We start from the raw sequence: 15017 nt of genomic DNA on the forward strand, positions 1-15017 counted from the left end.
CCTGTTAGGTTCTGAAATAGATTTTAGCACAAATGCACAATTCCTTATCCTAACTTTGCAGAGTCAGATGTGTTTAGGAATGCAGGATCTTTTCAGATTTCAGAAAGGTGACCTGGCACACATACTGTGGATGTCAGCATCCCCAAGGACATCTCCAACAGCTTGTAATCAAACCCATGACCATTTCTGCAGTGAAATGTAGAAGTAATAACCCTGAGTGAAATAATGGAGATTACAAACACTTTCACGTCAGCTCTGGTCAACCTTTTCTGCCTGCTTACTTTGTACCAAACTTAGGAGAACCTCTCCCTTTTTGCATTTCAGAATTGGGCTTAAGGGATGGGAAGCTGTACTTAGTTTGGAATGTGAATCTATCTGACATTAAATAATAAAGTTCCATAGGAGGAGTTGTCTAAAGAGGGCCTGGAAAATCACTCAACAGGATCTTGATTCCTTCCCAGGAGATGCCTCTTTCCTGTCCCTATTTTATGCTGAAAGTATCTCCTTTCAGGTTGGTGTAAGGAGCATCCTAAGCAGCGCCATTCCCTCTATTTACTTACTAAGGGTGTGGCTCACTTCTGCTCCAGACTGTGGGAGAAAGGCCTTGCTTTCAGCAACAGGCCACACAGAAAAGTAAAACACAGTGAGAGGAGTCAGCAAAGGAATAGGAGATAATGATTTTTTAAAGCACCTAGCATAGTGCCTGGAATATAAGAATAACAACAATAATAATTATCATTATTAATAAGAAAAGATATAAACACTTTATTTCTTACCATCAGTCTGAGCACTCCCTATATATCATTTAATTCTCACAGCAGCCATGTGATTAGGTTAGGTAGTGTTTATTACCCCCATTTTGCAGAGGAGGAAACTAAGGCACTGAGAAGTAAGGAACTTTCTCAGTGTCATAGAGTCAGTAAGTAGTGGAGCTGGGATTCAAACCCAGGTTATCTGGCTCCAGGTTTTTGGCTCTTTGCCCCTATGCTATACTGACTCAGATGTTCAACAAATGGTAATTGAATGTAACATGAAATAACATCAAGTTTTCCATTGGAAAGGGTCTGAGAGCACTGTCTGCTCAGGGCTGCTCCTTCTCTCTTTCTGGAGTATATATATATATATTATTTAAAAACTATGCTGTGGCCAGTAGCTAACATTTATTGGCATACTGACCTTTCTTAGATCAGAAATCGGAGAAATCATTCTGTGAGGAGGACCATGCTGCCCTAGTGAATCAGGAAAGTGAACAATCAGACGATGAACTTCTGACCCTTTCCAGTCCACACGGCAATGCCAGCGATGACAAACACCATGGAACCAAAAAACCCAGCAAAATGCAGCAGGAGCCAGCAGCCCCTCCACCCCACGAGGATGTGGACCTTCTGGGTTTAGAAGGGTCTACAGTGAGTAATAACTTCTCCGCACCAGTGGCTCCTCCCACCAATTCTGAATTGCTCAGTGACCTGTTTGGGGGCGCAGGTGCGGCTGGCCCTGCCCAGGCTGGACAGTCGGGGGTGGAAGACGTGTTTCATCCTAGCGGACCTGCATCTGCCCAGTCAACACCACGCCGGTCAGCCACCTCCGCCTCCGCATCTCCAACCCTAAGAGTGGGAGAAGGTAATTGTTTCCATTCTGTGCTGTACTTCCCAGTTTTGAAATATAACCTTTGGGCCAAGTAGGTAGAATTGAACCTTCCTAATAAGCTAGACTTTTCTGATCTCCCTGAAACTCCCTCAGAAGTCTATATTTTTATTTAAATGGGGAACACAAGAGGAAATAGAAAGTAGGACAGGGTAAGAATGAATATTTGAGCTTCTCATCCTTTAATATTTTTTTCAGAACTTTGGTACCTGAGCTTAGAGACGTAGATCGATGAATTATTATTAATAATGACAGCTGATATTTGTGGGGTATTTTCTATTTGCCAAACATAGAATTGAACACTAAACAGCAATTCAATTCTTAGAAAACCCTGGTAAGTAGGTGCAATTGTTATCCCCAATTCATAGTTGAGGAAATAGAGGCTTAGAGTCAAATTAGGAGCATACTGTTCATACAGTTAGAAATTGATGGCACCAGGGTCCAAAACTAGGCCATTTGACTCTAGAGCTCTCCCTTGGTTTTTCCTGTAATGCCTTCCTGAAATTGTTTTCTGAATACACTTTGGCTATGCAGAGAAGTACTTAGTTACGTCGTGATATATTTAAGGGACTCATTCCAGCAGCACAGCTGACTGTAGGTAGCAGAGCTGTTGGTGCCAGGTAAGGAGCTGGAGCCCCATGTTAGCTTCAATCTCGCTCATTGCTACAGACTCAACCCTTCCTATGACTGGACATCTACAGTTTTTTGACATTTGCAAGACAGTGTATCTGAGTAAGCAGAAGCCTATTAGAGCTTCTAAGAACCAACTCCCCTTTGTTACCAAGATAATATCACATTAGAAAGAATAAAGAGAAATGTCTCAACATTCCAGGTATATGGTAACCTGCAGGAACTTTCCTTGCCAAGCTTATCCTTCACTTCTCAGAAGACCTTGGCAGGTGTTGATTCACAGTAGTTCAGCTGGAGGCATTCTTTGTAAGAGGGAGCCTCAGAATCCTAGAATGTAGGTGCTGGGGCTCAAGGTTCTACATGTTACTGGTGAGCCAGGATGTAAGGTACCCTGAATCCCAGGATATTTCCTCTTCTTCACTTTCTTCTATCTAGTTCTTACTTACCAAAGTGAATAAAAGCTCTCTCATGAAATTAAAAATCCCAAGATCCAAGATAGCATAGCAGTCAATGGTCACCTGTTAAGACCATGCATCTTGAATGACTTTGGATGATTTGATCCATGATAGTCCTATGCACATAGTTCTGTTTCAGTGTCGGAACTAGAAGAACCCTCTGAGGCATTAGATAAATCAATCTGTACGTCAGGTTACAGATGATCAAATTGAGGCCTATATATATTGATTGACTTGTCCAAGGATGCATAGCTGATTGGTGGCAAACCCAGATCTAGAACTCAAGTATTCTGTCCCCTAAGAGGAAGGAGAAAGGACACAGTCCATAATTAAAGGCCTGAATTTGAATCCTAGGACCGACACTTAACTATCTGTGTAGCCTTATTAATAAAACTCTAATCTTGGTAGGAAAACGGGGATAATACTTACATATCAGCATTGTTATAAAGACTCAGTTTTGAGCTGCCATCTTTTGTTATTGGGAAGTTTACTTTTAGTTATTGAAGAATGACTCTAATTTAACATAAGTCGATATTAGAAGTGCACCAAACAGTAGAAGACTTTAGCTTCCTCTGCTAGTTGGCATCAAACTTAGATGCAGTGTCCTCTTATGCAGAGTGTTACTCTGTAAATCTCAGTGTTCTCATTTTATAGGAGGGATAAAGTTTTGTGAGTATTAAATGATAAGGGATATACTTTGTGTAGCATAGTACCTGACATACTGAATTTACTAGCACTACACAAGGCTGATTCATTGCCTGGTGGATTGTAGGAGAGCACTGTGGCAATGGAGTCATAGCAGAACACCTGGGCTTTGAGAGTGGGATTTACTCATTGACTTCTTTGACTCTAGTTGTCTATTCCTGAATAGGTCAGTCCCACATCAACTCATTAGTTTCATACTTACAGAGTAGGAAGTAACATCTCATTATGAAGAGCTAAAGGGAATTTTGTTCCTTGCCCAATAATGAGATATTAAAGGACAGTTATATACGTGCTGCTCTGCATGGTTTTCTTCACATTCATTTCACAACTTGAGAAATGTGAGATGTCTTTGGGAAATCCTGGAAGTTGGAGTCAGAAGACTTGAGCATGAATTTCAGCCCTATTATTTCCTTGATATTGGACAAGAAAGTTGTCTTTATAAACCTCAATTTCATTTTCTGTAGAATAAAAATAATACCACTTTAGAGATATTCTTTATGAAAGGCAATGTAGACCCTGAGAAATGATATGATACTAGTGTTGTTGCATTGTTGCTAGAAACCTCAGCTGCCCCCTTAGTTCTAGTCTTCTTAGTTCATTCATAAACTTTTGTTAGCCCTGGAGGAAATTTAAGGATAAGATGGGGCCAGGAGGCAGACATCATCGTAATTTTTCAAGTATTTGGCCTAGGGCCTGGTGATAATGACAACTCTTGGATATTTATTGAATGAGTGAACTCATGGGACATAGAAACACATTTTTCCCTTTGTTTTCTAGGTGCCAACTTTGACCCATTTGGAGCACCTTCTAAACCATTGGGTCAAGATTTGCTGGGTTCTTTTCTGAACACATCCAGTGCTTCCAGTGACCCTTTTCTTCAGCCTACGAGAAGTCCTTCACCTACAGTGCATGGTAAGAAGTATTTTATATTGTGTTCAGTGGAACATAGATTTCCACAAGTTACCAGTAGGTTCTTAGGTTTAAAAGTATCCTGTAGGTGTATTGGATGGGGTGGGGGAGAAGCTATATAATGCATCTCTATCTTATGGAAATTAACAATTCATATTGACATATTAAAAGGTCTGCCTTTCTTACCATAAACAAGTCTGCTTAACTTTGTTTCACTCAGCTTTTCTAAAACTTATTTGACTGTGGAATTCTTTTTTGTATTAGAGCTACATGCACAGAATTATGACACCATTGATTATAGGATGTCTCTTTTTTTTAATGTACTGATAAGGAAGAAAAAAATGCTGGCACTTTTAGTTGATTAGAAGATACATCCTAGTTGGGGAAATTTTTGAAATGTGGAAAAATATGAATCAAATTAATAAAATGTGATATGAGCATTCCACAAAATTGGTATTCTACAGAACAAACTTCAGATTATAACACCCTGATGAATTAGAGCTATTCTGTCTATACAAAGTGACCATTCAGCACTTAATATGTTGCTAGTCTATTTGAAATGTGCTCTAAGTATAAAATAATATTCCAGATTTCAAAATTTAGTAAAAAATAAGAATGTAAGATATCTCATTAGTATTTTTATACTAATCACTTGTTAATATTTTGAATATATTGAACTAAATAAAACACATTCTTAAAATTAACTTTACCAATGTCTAATTGTTTTACTTTTTATAATGTGACAGCTATGAAATTTTAAATGACATATGTGGCCCACATTATATTTTTATGTTAGAGACTTAGGTTGTGTGGAAGGAATAGAGATCACACTCACTTGTAAGTGCAAAAGGATATGACTTAGGTAACAGATTGAAACTAGGGCCCTTCAGTGAAGGACAGATGGCTTTGAGCTAGAGCACTGTGTCCCATTCTTGATGTTGAAGGCACCTTGACCTTTTCTGGAGAATGCAGTCCACTCATCAGCTTGACTTCATGGAAGTTACACTAATGTAAAAGGAGGATGAGTTATGCAACATTGGCCAAACTGTAACCTGACTCAAAATAGAAATCAGTCTAGGAATAACCTTTATGGTGATTTCCAGTTAGTCTTAAATCTCCAGCTATTTGAGGTGGGTCCATAGGACAACATACAACGAATGTACCTCTCACCCTTGAGTAGTGCTGACCTAATAGAATCTCCTGATTGGAAGTTGTTTTCCCTGGAAAGAAAGATGCAGGGATAGAGGTTAAAGCTATTGTTTTGCTCACTTACTTAAAATGTAAGTCACATCATCGCTCTACTCAAAAGAGCTCCCTATTTCACTTAGCATGGGATCCAAAGCCCTCAAAAGGGCTCAGATAGGCCCTATGTGCTCTAGCACCCCAGTGACCTCATTTCCTATTCTCTCCCCCTTGTTCTCTCCATTCCAGCCATGCTGGCCTACGTGCTATTGCACTGGCTGATTCTCTTTTGATCTTTGCTCAACTGTCACCTTCTGAGTGGGGTCTACTCTGACTGCTCCATTTCACATCACAATTTATCCCCCTGCCCCTACTCTACATTTTCTTTTCCATGGTACTTATCAATTTCAATATATTTAATAGTTTACTAATGTGTTATATTTATTTTTTGTTGTCTGCCTCTCCCAGCAAGGCAGGTATTTTTGTTTATTTTGTTCATTAATGCTTCCCTAGTGCTTAGAAAAAATACTGGCACACAATAGGTGCTATCTATCTTTCTAATATGTAAATATAAAACGAGGTACCTCATTTTCTCCTACTTAAGCGTCTTTGATGCATAATGATAGAATTAATAAACTTGTAAATTCTCCTGATTAAAAAAAAAGATTTAATTAATTTATTTTTATAGAGTGGGGAAAGCAGGGAGAAAGAGAGGGAGAGAAACATCAATGTGTGGTTGTCTTGCACACCCCCGACAGGGGACCTGGCCCACAACCCAGGCACATGCCTGACTGGGAATCAAACCATTGACCCTTTGGTTCACAGGCCGGTGCTCAATCCACTGCGCCACACCAGCCAGGGCCATTTTCCTGGTTTTAATAGTTTGAATTTATCATTTTCATAAGAGAACTACCTTTTATGTCCCATGGGTGTGAATGTTCTTACTTCAGCCTGGCAGTTCTGAATCTGGTTCTCTGTGTCTTGGGAGCTGGTTACAACATGGTCATGGAAATCAAAGATCATTCCAATGTTAGTGGACCAGTTGCATATTCTTCATATAAGGTAACATATATTTGAGACCCAGATATCAGATTGGGAGGTCAGAATTGCCCATCTCCAGAATTCTCTACCTCAGCAAAAGGCACCTGTTCCCATTCTTTATCCAGCCATTCCAGCTGGAAACCTGGAGTCATCTTTCTCAGATTTCCACAAAGCACCACCATCTTTTCTTAAAATCAAGAAATATTACCTTTGAGCTCCAAAATATTTAGTGAACATCTACTCTAAGGAGAATAAGCACCTGGAGCGTAGTGTTGGAAGAAAAAATAAATAACTGTAATAAAAGGCAGAGAGAATACAAGCATTAGGTAATTACCTTTTAATTTATATGTTCCCCTCTCCAACAGATTTTAAGTTTTTTGAAATAGGCAATGTGTATTTTAGTTCTCTGCTCCCTGGCAGGGAGCCTTTCATATGGTAGTGGTCATAAGGATTTGTAGGTTTGATTAGTAATAATCATTAACTTCTGACACCTGGTTCTACATTCTAGTTAGATGTAAGAGTAAGGTCAGAGTGTAAAGGAAGTCAGACAGCGAATGTTAGTTTATAGAAAAAAAAAGGTCTAATTTCCACCTCAGTTTTTAGGGATTACTGTGGAATAAGAATAGAAAGTAAAGAACTGTTATTAGTCATAATGACATGTTCTTTTTAACTTAATGATAAGAAGGTCAAGATGTCTTGGTTTGTACTAAGCAAACAAAACAAGTACATATAAAGCTTGGTAATGCTGGTCTTGGTGAATTGATGATTCTTTTGGTGTTGGTGGTGGTGGTGGGTGTGTGTATATTTTAAATTCCACTTTTAATATTTAGTATTTGCCTATTACTCACTGATTTTATGGACAGAACTTAGAGGTGCCTTAGAAAGAAATTCTTTTTTATGACATCCTTTTTATTACTTGCATTTTATAGATTCAAAGAAAACCTCAGTACCAATGTGTATTCTTCTTATACAGCTGATTCTCTTTAGCTGAACACTTTAAAGTTCTACATTAGGAATTTTGAGAGGGGCTAGGCAATATATCTTGAAGCTGTAAGGAGTTTGTCTTGAGTGACAGTAGATGCACCCCTGCCATGAGCATGGTGGATGGCGTGTCGTCAGTGCCCAGCCCATGCGCTGAATGAGCCATCCTTCTCAATTCACGTCACAGTGGAGAAGAAAGCACAACTTCCGTTCTGAGTTGATCATGCCTCTCCAACAGTTGTTAATGCCAACATAAGGTGAATTGGGTTTGTTCTCTTCATCTTTTCTTATTGCCCACTGACTTTCACATAAGTACAGAGATGGGACACACACCAATGAATCAGGGCATTTCTGCCTTCAAGGAACTCATAATTTAGTGGAGACAGACATAGGCAGTTATATTTCTTTGTTTGTTGGTATGGAGATAAAACAAAGGTGAGCCAAAGTAGAAACAGAGATAAATAATATATAGCATTTACCAACCCTGGTGGAAGTAACCATAGATGAAGGCACAAATTATCAAGTAGTGCAAAATGTGGTGAGAGCCCACAGGGAGAGTGAGTCCCTTGGGACCTGGGTGGCCATGCAGATTTCATGGAACGTGTAGCATTTTCCTGTGTGAACTTAGAAAAGTGGGCTCTGAGCTATCTTGTTTTGATTCTTTGTTTCTTCTCATTTTTAGCTTCGAGTACACCTGCTGTGAACATTCAGCCAGATGTTTCAGGAGGTTGGGACTGGCATACTAAACCAGGTAAAGGTCAGCAGGGTAGTTTTCTATGCACACTTAACCAATTGTTAAAGCCTGACCATTCACCCAAAGTGAAGTGAGTACTTACAGAGTATCATAGCCCACCTACATAATTTGTGTTGATTTTTTCCTAAAGACATGTTCTGGTGGAACTTTCCCATTGCATTTGATGACATGGTAGTACATTAGAACTAGGCGGATCTGGATATATATCTAACTTTTCCCCTTAGAAGTTCTTGGATTTTTTTTTACAAGTTTGAATCTCATTTTTGTTATCTATAAAGTGGGGATCATAGTTCTTATCCCACACAGTTGTATAGTTTAAGTGAAATCACATGAAAATTTCTAGCATAAAGTAGATGCTATATAATTTGGATGGTCTTCCTTCTTCGTAAGGACTTAGTTCAAGGCTAGATTTATCTGTGATAAAAAAGTTCTTTCTCATGGCTAGATGGTATTTATTGAAAGCCATCTTGTGTGATTGCATCCCCAGCACTGTGCAAGTTACACACACGTGCGCACACACACACAACACACACACACACACACTGTGCTCATCACAGCAACTTTCTGAAGCAGTTCCTATTTTTTTACTTAACAAATAAGAAAATGTTGGCTGCGAGCCAAGTGTCGCTGGTTCGATTCCGAGTAAGGGCACATGACTAGGTTGCACGTCAGGTCCCCAGTTGGGGGCACGAGTGAGAGGCAACCACACAGTGATGTTTCTCTCCCTCTCTTTCTCCTTTCCCCTCTCTCTAAAAACAGACAAATAAATAAATAAATAAACAAACAAACAAATAAAAGAAAGAAAGAAAGAAAATGTTGGAATTCAGAGAAGTTAAACAATGTGCCCAAGGTCACTCATCCAGGAAGCAGCAGAGCTAGAATTCAGATGCAGGCTTGACTACAAATTCCATAGAAAGAATGGAGTCAGATGACAGGAAGGGTAAACCCTGGACAGTACTTCGCAGGTGTGGGCAGGGAACAACATCTGCCTTCTTTGGGCCCTGTTCCTGCCCGGAGCCACTCTTCACTTCAGTCAGAAAAGCAAGGTCTAGCAAGCTTGTAACGAATTTCCAAATCCTGTCCTAATTTGCCATTAAAGACAAGATGAGCAGTAGCTTTGGATTTCTGAATTTCAGAATTCAGCCTTAGGCAACTAACTCATTTTAATGATCTTATTTCCTTTTCAGGAGGTTTTGGAATGGGAAGCAAGTCAGCTGCCACCAGCCCAACAGGATCCTTGCATGGCACTCCCACCCATCAAAACAAACCCCAGACTCTGGATCCTTTTGCTGACCTTGGGACACTAGGTACAAACTTAACAGGTTAAAATATTTGCTTATGTCTACAAAACCTCAAATCTAAATCTTTAGTGTTACAGTAAGCTGGAACCTAAAATCTTATATCTTCTTCAGCTATATATACTCTAAATCTTGAGACTGATTACAAACAAACAAACAAAAAAAAAAAAACAGGCTTCAAATAAGGGGTTGGAACTAACCCCTATTAATCTATTTCTCCAATGCCTAATTTTGGATTAGTAACATGAATACAGTTAGAACTTCCAGAAGCATCTGAGAACAGAATTTGGCTTCAAGAAAAGTAACGAATGTGTAGGAAAACGGGGAGAGATGAGGCCGGTCAGGTAGATTTGAGCCACATGGGCCAGCTGTGCGTAGGCCTTCTTGTGACGTTACCAGAGAGGTCCTCACGCTGGCATCCCTCTTCTTGTCATTGGCTGCAGGGCCCTCTGGTCAGTTTGTAAAATTGCACCCACTAAATAGACCCTCTGTATAATGTTTTCAAAGTCTTTTTTGTCATATGTTAATTGCTCTTAGAGGATAAGTGATACATGAACAAATAATATGGAAACACTGGGTTCAGTAAACTTTGATTACTGTAAAAATGTCTGGGAATAATGGACATAGTGATGCTCCCCAAAAGGGATCAAGTTTGCAGTGTTTTCAAACTATTTCACCAAGAAAACATTTTTCAAGGAGTTCATTGGATGTTCTGAAGCCTTGTCTTCCTCGTTTCCCTCCCTCCTCTGGGCAGTGCAGAGTTGTGAAATAAGGGTGCATGAGCCCTGGCACAAAGGTTTAAATTAGCCCTGGTGATTGTTTAGGTTCTCAAAAAGCCCTGGGGTATTTAGAGCCAAATTGTCTGCAGGGGATGAGAGCATGCTACCATTTCTGACAGAATTTTTTTCTTAGAATTTTTTTCTTTTAAGAACTCCCAGAATTATTTTCCCTTCTTTGTATTTTAATGTAAGCTGAAAATTTTTAACAACATCAGGTGAAATTCTATTTCACATAAAACCTCATTGACTGTTCATTTTTTAAATCCATTTATTCATTTTACAGCTATTTCGTAAGTGCCTTCAATGTGCTAATACTGTTTTAATGAAAACCAACCAACGAAAAAAATAAATTGCCTGTCTTCTAAAGCTTATATTCTAGAAGGGAAAACAAACAGTAAATGAATAAATATATAGTCTAATAACAGTGTTTATTAGGGGGTTTACTATGTGACAGGCACTATTTTAAGTGTTTTATAGATATACATTTATTTAATCTTACCAGTAATTTTTTGAAGTAGAGACTATTATAATCCTTTTACAGATGAAGAAACTGGGACTCAAAAGGTAAAATAACATGCCCAAGTAATAAGGTTTCAATACTGAAGTTCTAGCTCTAAAGCTTGAGCTCATAACACATGTGCAAAGGGCTATGAGTGATGGCTGGGCTGGGGTGTTATTTTTTTATTTGTTAATTTTATTTTTTAATTAATTAATTTATTTATAGAAAGGGGAAAGGAGAGAGAAAGAGAGGGAGACAAACATCAATGTGTAGTTGTCTCTCTTGTGCCCCCAACTGGGGACCTGGCCTGCAACCCAGGCATGTGCCCTGACTGGGAATTGAACCAGTGACCCTTTGGTTCTCCGGTTGGCGCTCAATCCACTGAGCCACACCAGCCAGGACTGGGGTGTTATTTTAGATATCACATGGTTACCAACTTGCTGATCTGTAATTCTTTACTGTGTTGGCAGAAGAACCACGTTTCTTCCATAACAATTCCAGACTTGTCTTGAAATTTTTATGCCCTAGTCCTGGAATCAGTCATTCTCCCAAGAATCCTCACTTCCTTTTGTGGGGAATGGTATTAGAAATCAAAATCTGTACACTGAGTATGTTCATTGGTACTGGGCTAGGTGTCACTGCTCTACTTTTCAGGAACTAGAGATAAGAGATGAATGGGTAGAAATATCTAGACTCCCATCCAATACCACAGGGTTCTTCCTTGCCTTCCCCTATTGCATATGTGTACCTTCCTTTTCCCTGGATTGCAACAACATTAATAGTCAAACAACAAAAGTAGTTTCAGAATAGCTACACCCATATCATTATAACAAGTCTACTAGGAGGAGTTCAAGAGTTCTTTGTCAATTTTGAAATGCAGTTATTTTTACAAATGCTGGAAAAATGGTTTTGTAAAGTTCTCTACTTTTCTGGCGACATAACTTAGGATAGGTAGGTGACTTTCCTAAAGCCACACAATGGACAGGTATATGAGCAAGGGCTACAAGCTAGAATTTTTGACTCCTAGGTAATTGCTTTACAGTAAAAAATTAACCTTCCACATTATGTAGCTGCAGTTTGGAAAGACAAAAGACAACATTCTTTTCTTTAAGGTATTTGCACATCAAACAATTCTGATACAAACACCTATGCCTTAGTTCCTCCCGTAGATATTTAGATTAATTGATCTGGCTGTGGCTTAGAAATGGGGACGTTTCAAACTCCCCGAGGTGATTCTAATATGCAGCTAGGGCTGTTTACCATGTTCAATGTTGTCAGAGTGTTGGCTGTATTTACTCTCCTGCCATGAAATGCAAGGAGTGTGAAATTGAAACCTACTTGTGAAATTTCAAAACATATTTGTTTACTGTTGAGCATTAACACAGCTTGTACTTATAATAAACAATGATTAATCCTGATCATTGAAGTTTAAATAGCACCTTAAAGAGTGAATATATTTTCTTTCCTGTTCTTGTCGTTCAGTAGTTTGTACTCCATTGAAGAAATAGAATCTGCTTAGAAGATGGGATGGAAAGAGGGATGGCACAGGGAGAAGAGCCAGGGCTCCTCTGGCTTGGAGCCAAAGACTTGTGTTCAGATCCCAGTTCTGTCACTTGCCGGCCGTGTGACTTTCAGAAAATCACTTAAGTGCTCTGAGCTGAAGTTTGTTCATCTAAAAAAAATGATGAGGCTGTTAATACATACTTAAAAATGTCATTGTGGGGATTAAAGGAAATACATACCTGCAATTTTTTTAACTATAAGGAAGATCAATATTGCTATTAGTCACTAAAACAATTTCCACTAAAGTTATTGCAAACAATAACTCAGGACACAAAAGTTAGAAGCCACTCAAAAATAGCATTACCTTCTCTGTCCCCCCTTTGTTTCCTATAGGTAGTTCTTCATTTGCCAGCAAACCCACCACACCAACTGGATTGGGTGGGGGATTTCCACCTCTCAGCTCACCACAGAAGGCTTCTCCCCAGCCTATGGGTGGAGGGTGGCAGCAGGGAGGTGGCTACAACTGGCAGCAGACACAGTCTAAGCCACAGCCTAGCATGCCACACTCCTCCCCCCAGAATCGGCCCAACTACAACGTGAGCTTCTCGGCCATGCCTGGGGTCCAGAATGAACGTGGGAAAGGATCGACTAATTTGGGTAAGAACGATGGTCTGGAGCCTGGTATAGGGTGGCCTGTGCTGTCATGCTACCTGTATGTTGTATGTCCGAAGAAGGCGACAGAAAATGATTGTTTCTGAGGCAATCTTATGGCTGTAGAGACACAATATGATCACTGCCTCCAACTCTGCCTAGAGTACCTGTGTTTACCATGCTCTTAGATACCATTTTGTGACTATTGGCTCCCTTTTCTGTTTCTCCCCACATTTGAGACCAGCTGGAGGGCAGGGACTTGTGTATTTTTGCCATGTTATCATTAGCATATAGCATAGCACTTGGCACATCAGAGGCATTAAATGAATATTGAATGGATGAGGGGAGGGGTGGATGGATCTTGAAGCTATCATTCCTTTATAAAAGGTGGTAGAAGAGAAAGTTTGGGAACCTTTTAAGTACTGTGTTCACGTTTGCCTTTGGGTCCTGATTAGAGTGAATATGTCTTAGACATTTAGTGTTTCTTATAGTCTGGTCGGTGGATGTTCCTGAGACCATTGAGTTTCCTGTGATGGCTTTTACCTGTCTTCTGAGCAGAAAGTTAAAAAGCACACAAAGTGGGCCAACAGCTAAGGCTGGAGGATAATCTGGATGGTATTCTTTTTTTGTTTTTTTTTTTTTTAATCAAATATAAATGTTTATTTTTAATTCTCTGGTTGTATCTCAGATTTGGTCTTCATATGTATATAGAATTTTTATTATTTTATTTTTGAATGGGATTCTTGACGAGTAAAACATATTTGCCTTGGCAGGGATGGTTAAATTTGAGTTTGTTGACAGGCCTGTTATACAGTTTGCATTCCCCTTGATTTGATCATACCCAAGAATTAAATGTATAGGGATATGATGAGGAAACAGGCCTTTCCCTCTGTGGAATCCATACAGAGAAAGACTTCTACTTTTCCTAGTTGTAATAGCTAACTTCTATTGAGTACTTACTTACTCGATTGATGTCAGGTGCTATTCTGAATAATTTTCATGTATTATTTCATATAGTCTTCAAAACAAATCCCATGTTGTAGATGAGGAATCTGTGACAGAGATCAATGAAGTAATTTCTTAAATCCATAGAGCTTGTAAGTAACAGAGCTAAGATTTGAACCCAGGCTATTTGGCTCCAGAAAGCCTGCTCTGAACTGCCACACTCTCCTGGCCATGACATAGGTGTCTTCTCATAATACTGACATGATAGGGATTCTTTTGTTGGGAATATGTGACATCAGGTTTGTGTTTTGGTTAGTAGTGGATGTTCCTTGGACAATTCCATGAGTCTGTGGCTTCCCTTCTGTTTTTATTTTGAGTAGATGTGGGGTGAGTCTTCAATCAGCAAATATTTATGGAGCATCTTCAGTGTAGAAAATGGGATACAGCAGTGAACAAGACAGACAAAATCCCTAGTCTCAGTGTGTGCTTGTGTGAGTGTGTGTATAGGGGGCCTTACAGGACAGAGATGGCAAATGGGTTTCAGTTCAGACTCCAGCTTTGGTTGATGGGCACTGACAGCATAGATTGCTTGTTCTGTTTGTTTTAACTTAACAAACATTTAAATAGCTATGTACTGTTCTAATCCCTTGAAAATGCTAATATCAATTCTCACAGCAGCCCTATTAGGTAAGTAGTAGTAGAACACTGTCCTCATTGTATAGACGAGGAGACTGAGACATGGAGATAAGTAACGTGCCCCAAGGTAACATTGCTAATAAGTAGCAGAGCTGGAATTCAAACCCCAGGGAGTCTGTTTGCAGAGTCTGTGCTCTTCACTACCATGTCAGGCTTCTTCTCCAAACAGTCTGAGAAAGATTGAGACCACTACGAGACTTGGAGGAAAAGACCACTCTGAGGGACTAAAACTGTCAGCTGGGTGTAGGAAGGAAAGCGGTGCCATGCATGGATCTCAAGTACCAAAACCCAGGCCTTAGTTCCATCAATGATGCTAACTAGTTGTATGACCGGGGCAGGGAGTGG

General features: G+C 39.5%; 1 protein-coding gene across 2 annotated transcripts in view; it reads left to right on the forward strand.

Annotated features, from left to right (window-relative positions):
• Positions 1–15017, forward strand: part of DNAJC6 (DnaJ heat shock protein family (Hsp40) member C6) — a 122312-nt gene that overhangs the window by 103420 nt on the left and 3875 nt on the right. The window contains exons 12-16 of one of the 2 annotated variants that reach the window (XM_090269568.1): positions 1186–1620; positions 4212–4346; positions 8230–8298; positions 9489–9623; positions 12774–13037. In XM_090269568.1, coding sequence (XP_090125694.1) covers positions 1186–1620; positions 4212–4346; positions 8230–8298; positions 9489–9623; positions 12774–13037 — 1038 coding nt within the window. The remainder of the gene's footprint in view (positions 1–1185; positions 1621–4211; positions 4347–8229; positions 8299–9488; positions 9624–12773; positions 13038–15017) is intronic. The other variant, XM_090269569.1, reaches the window with a different exon arrangement.

The sequence above is a fragment of the Furipterus horrens genome, unplaced genomic scaffold (genome assembly GCF_987537825.1).
Source record: "Furipterus horrens unplaced genomic scaffold, mFurHor1.1.pri manual_scaffold_3, whole genome shotgun sequence".
NCBI classification, from domain to species: Eukaryota; Metazoa; Chordata; class Mammalia; order Chiroptera; family Furipteridae; genus Furipterus; species Furipterus horrens.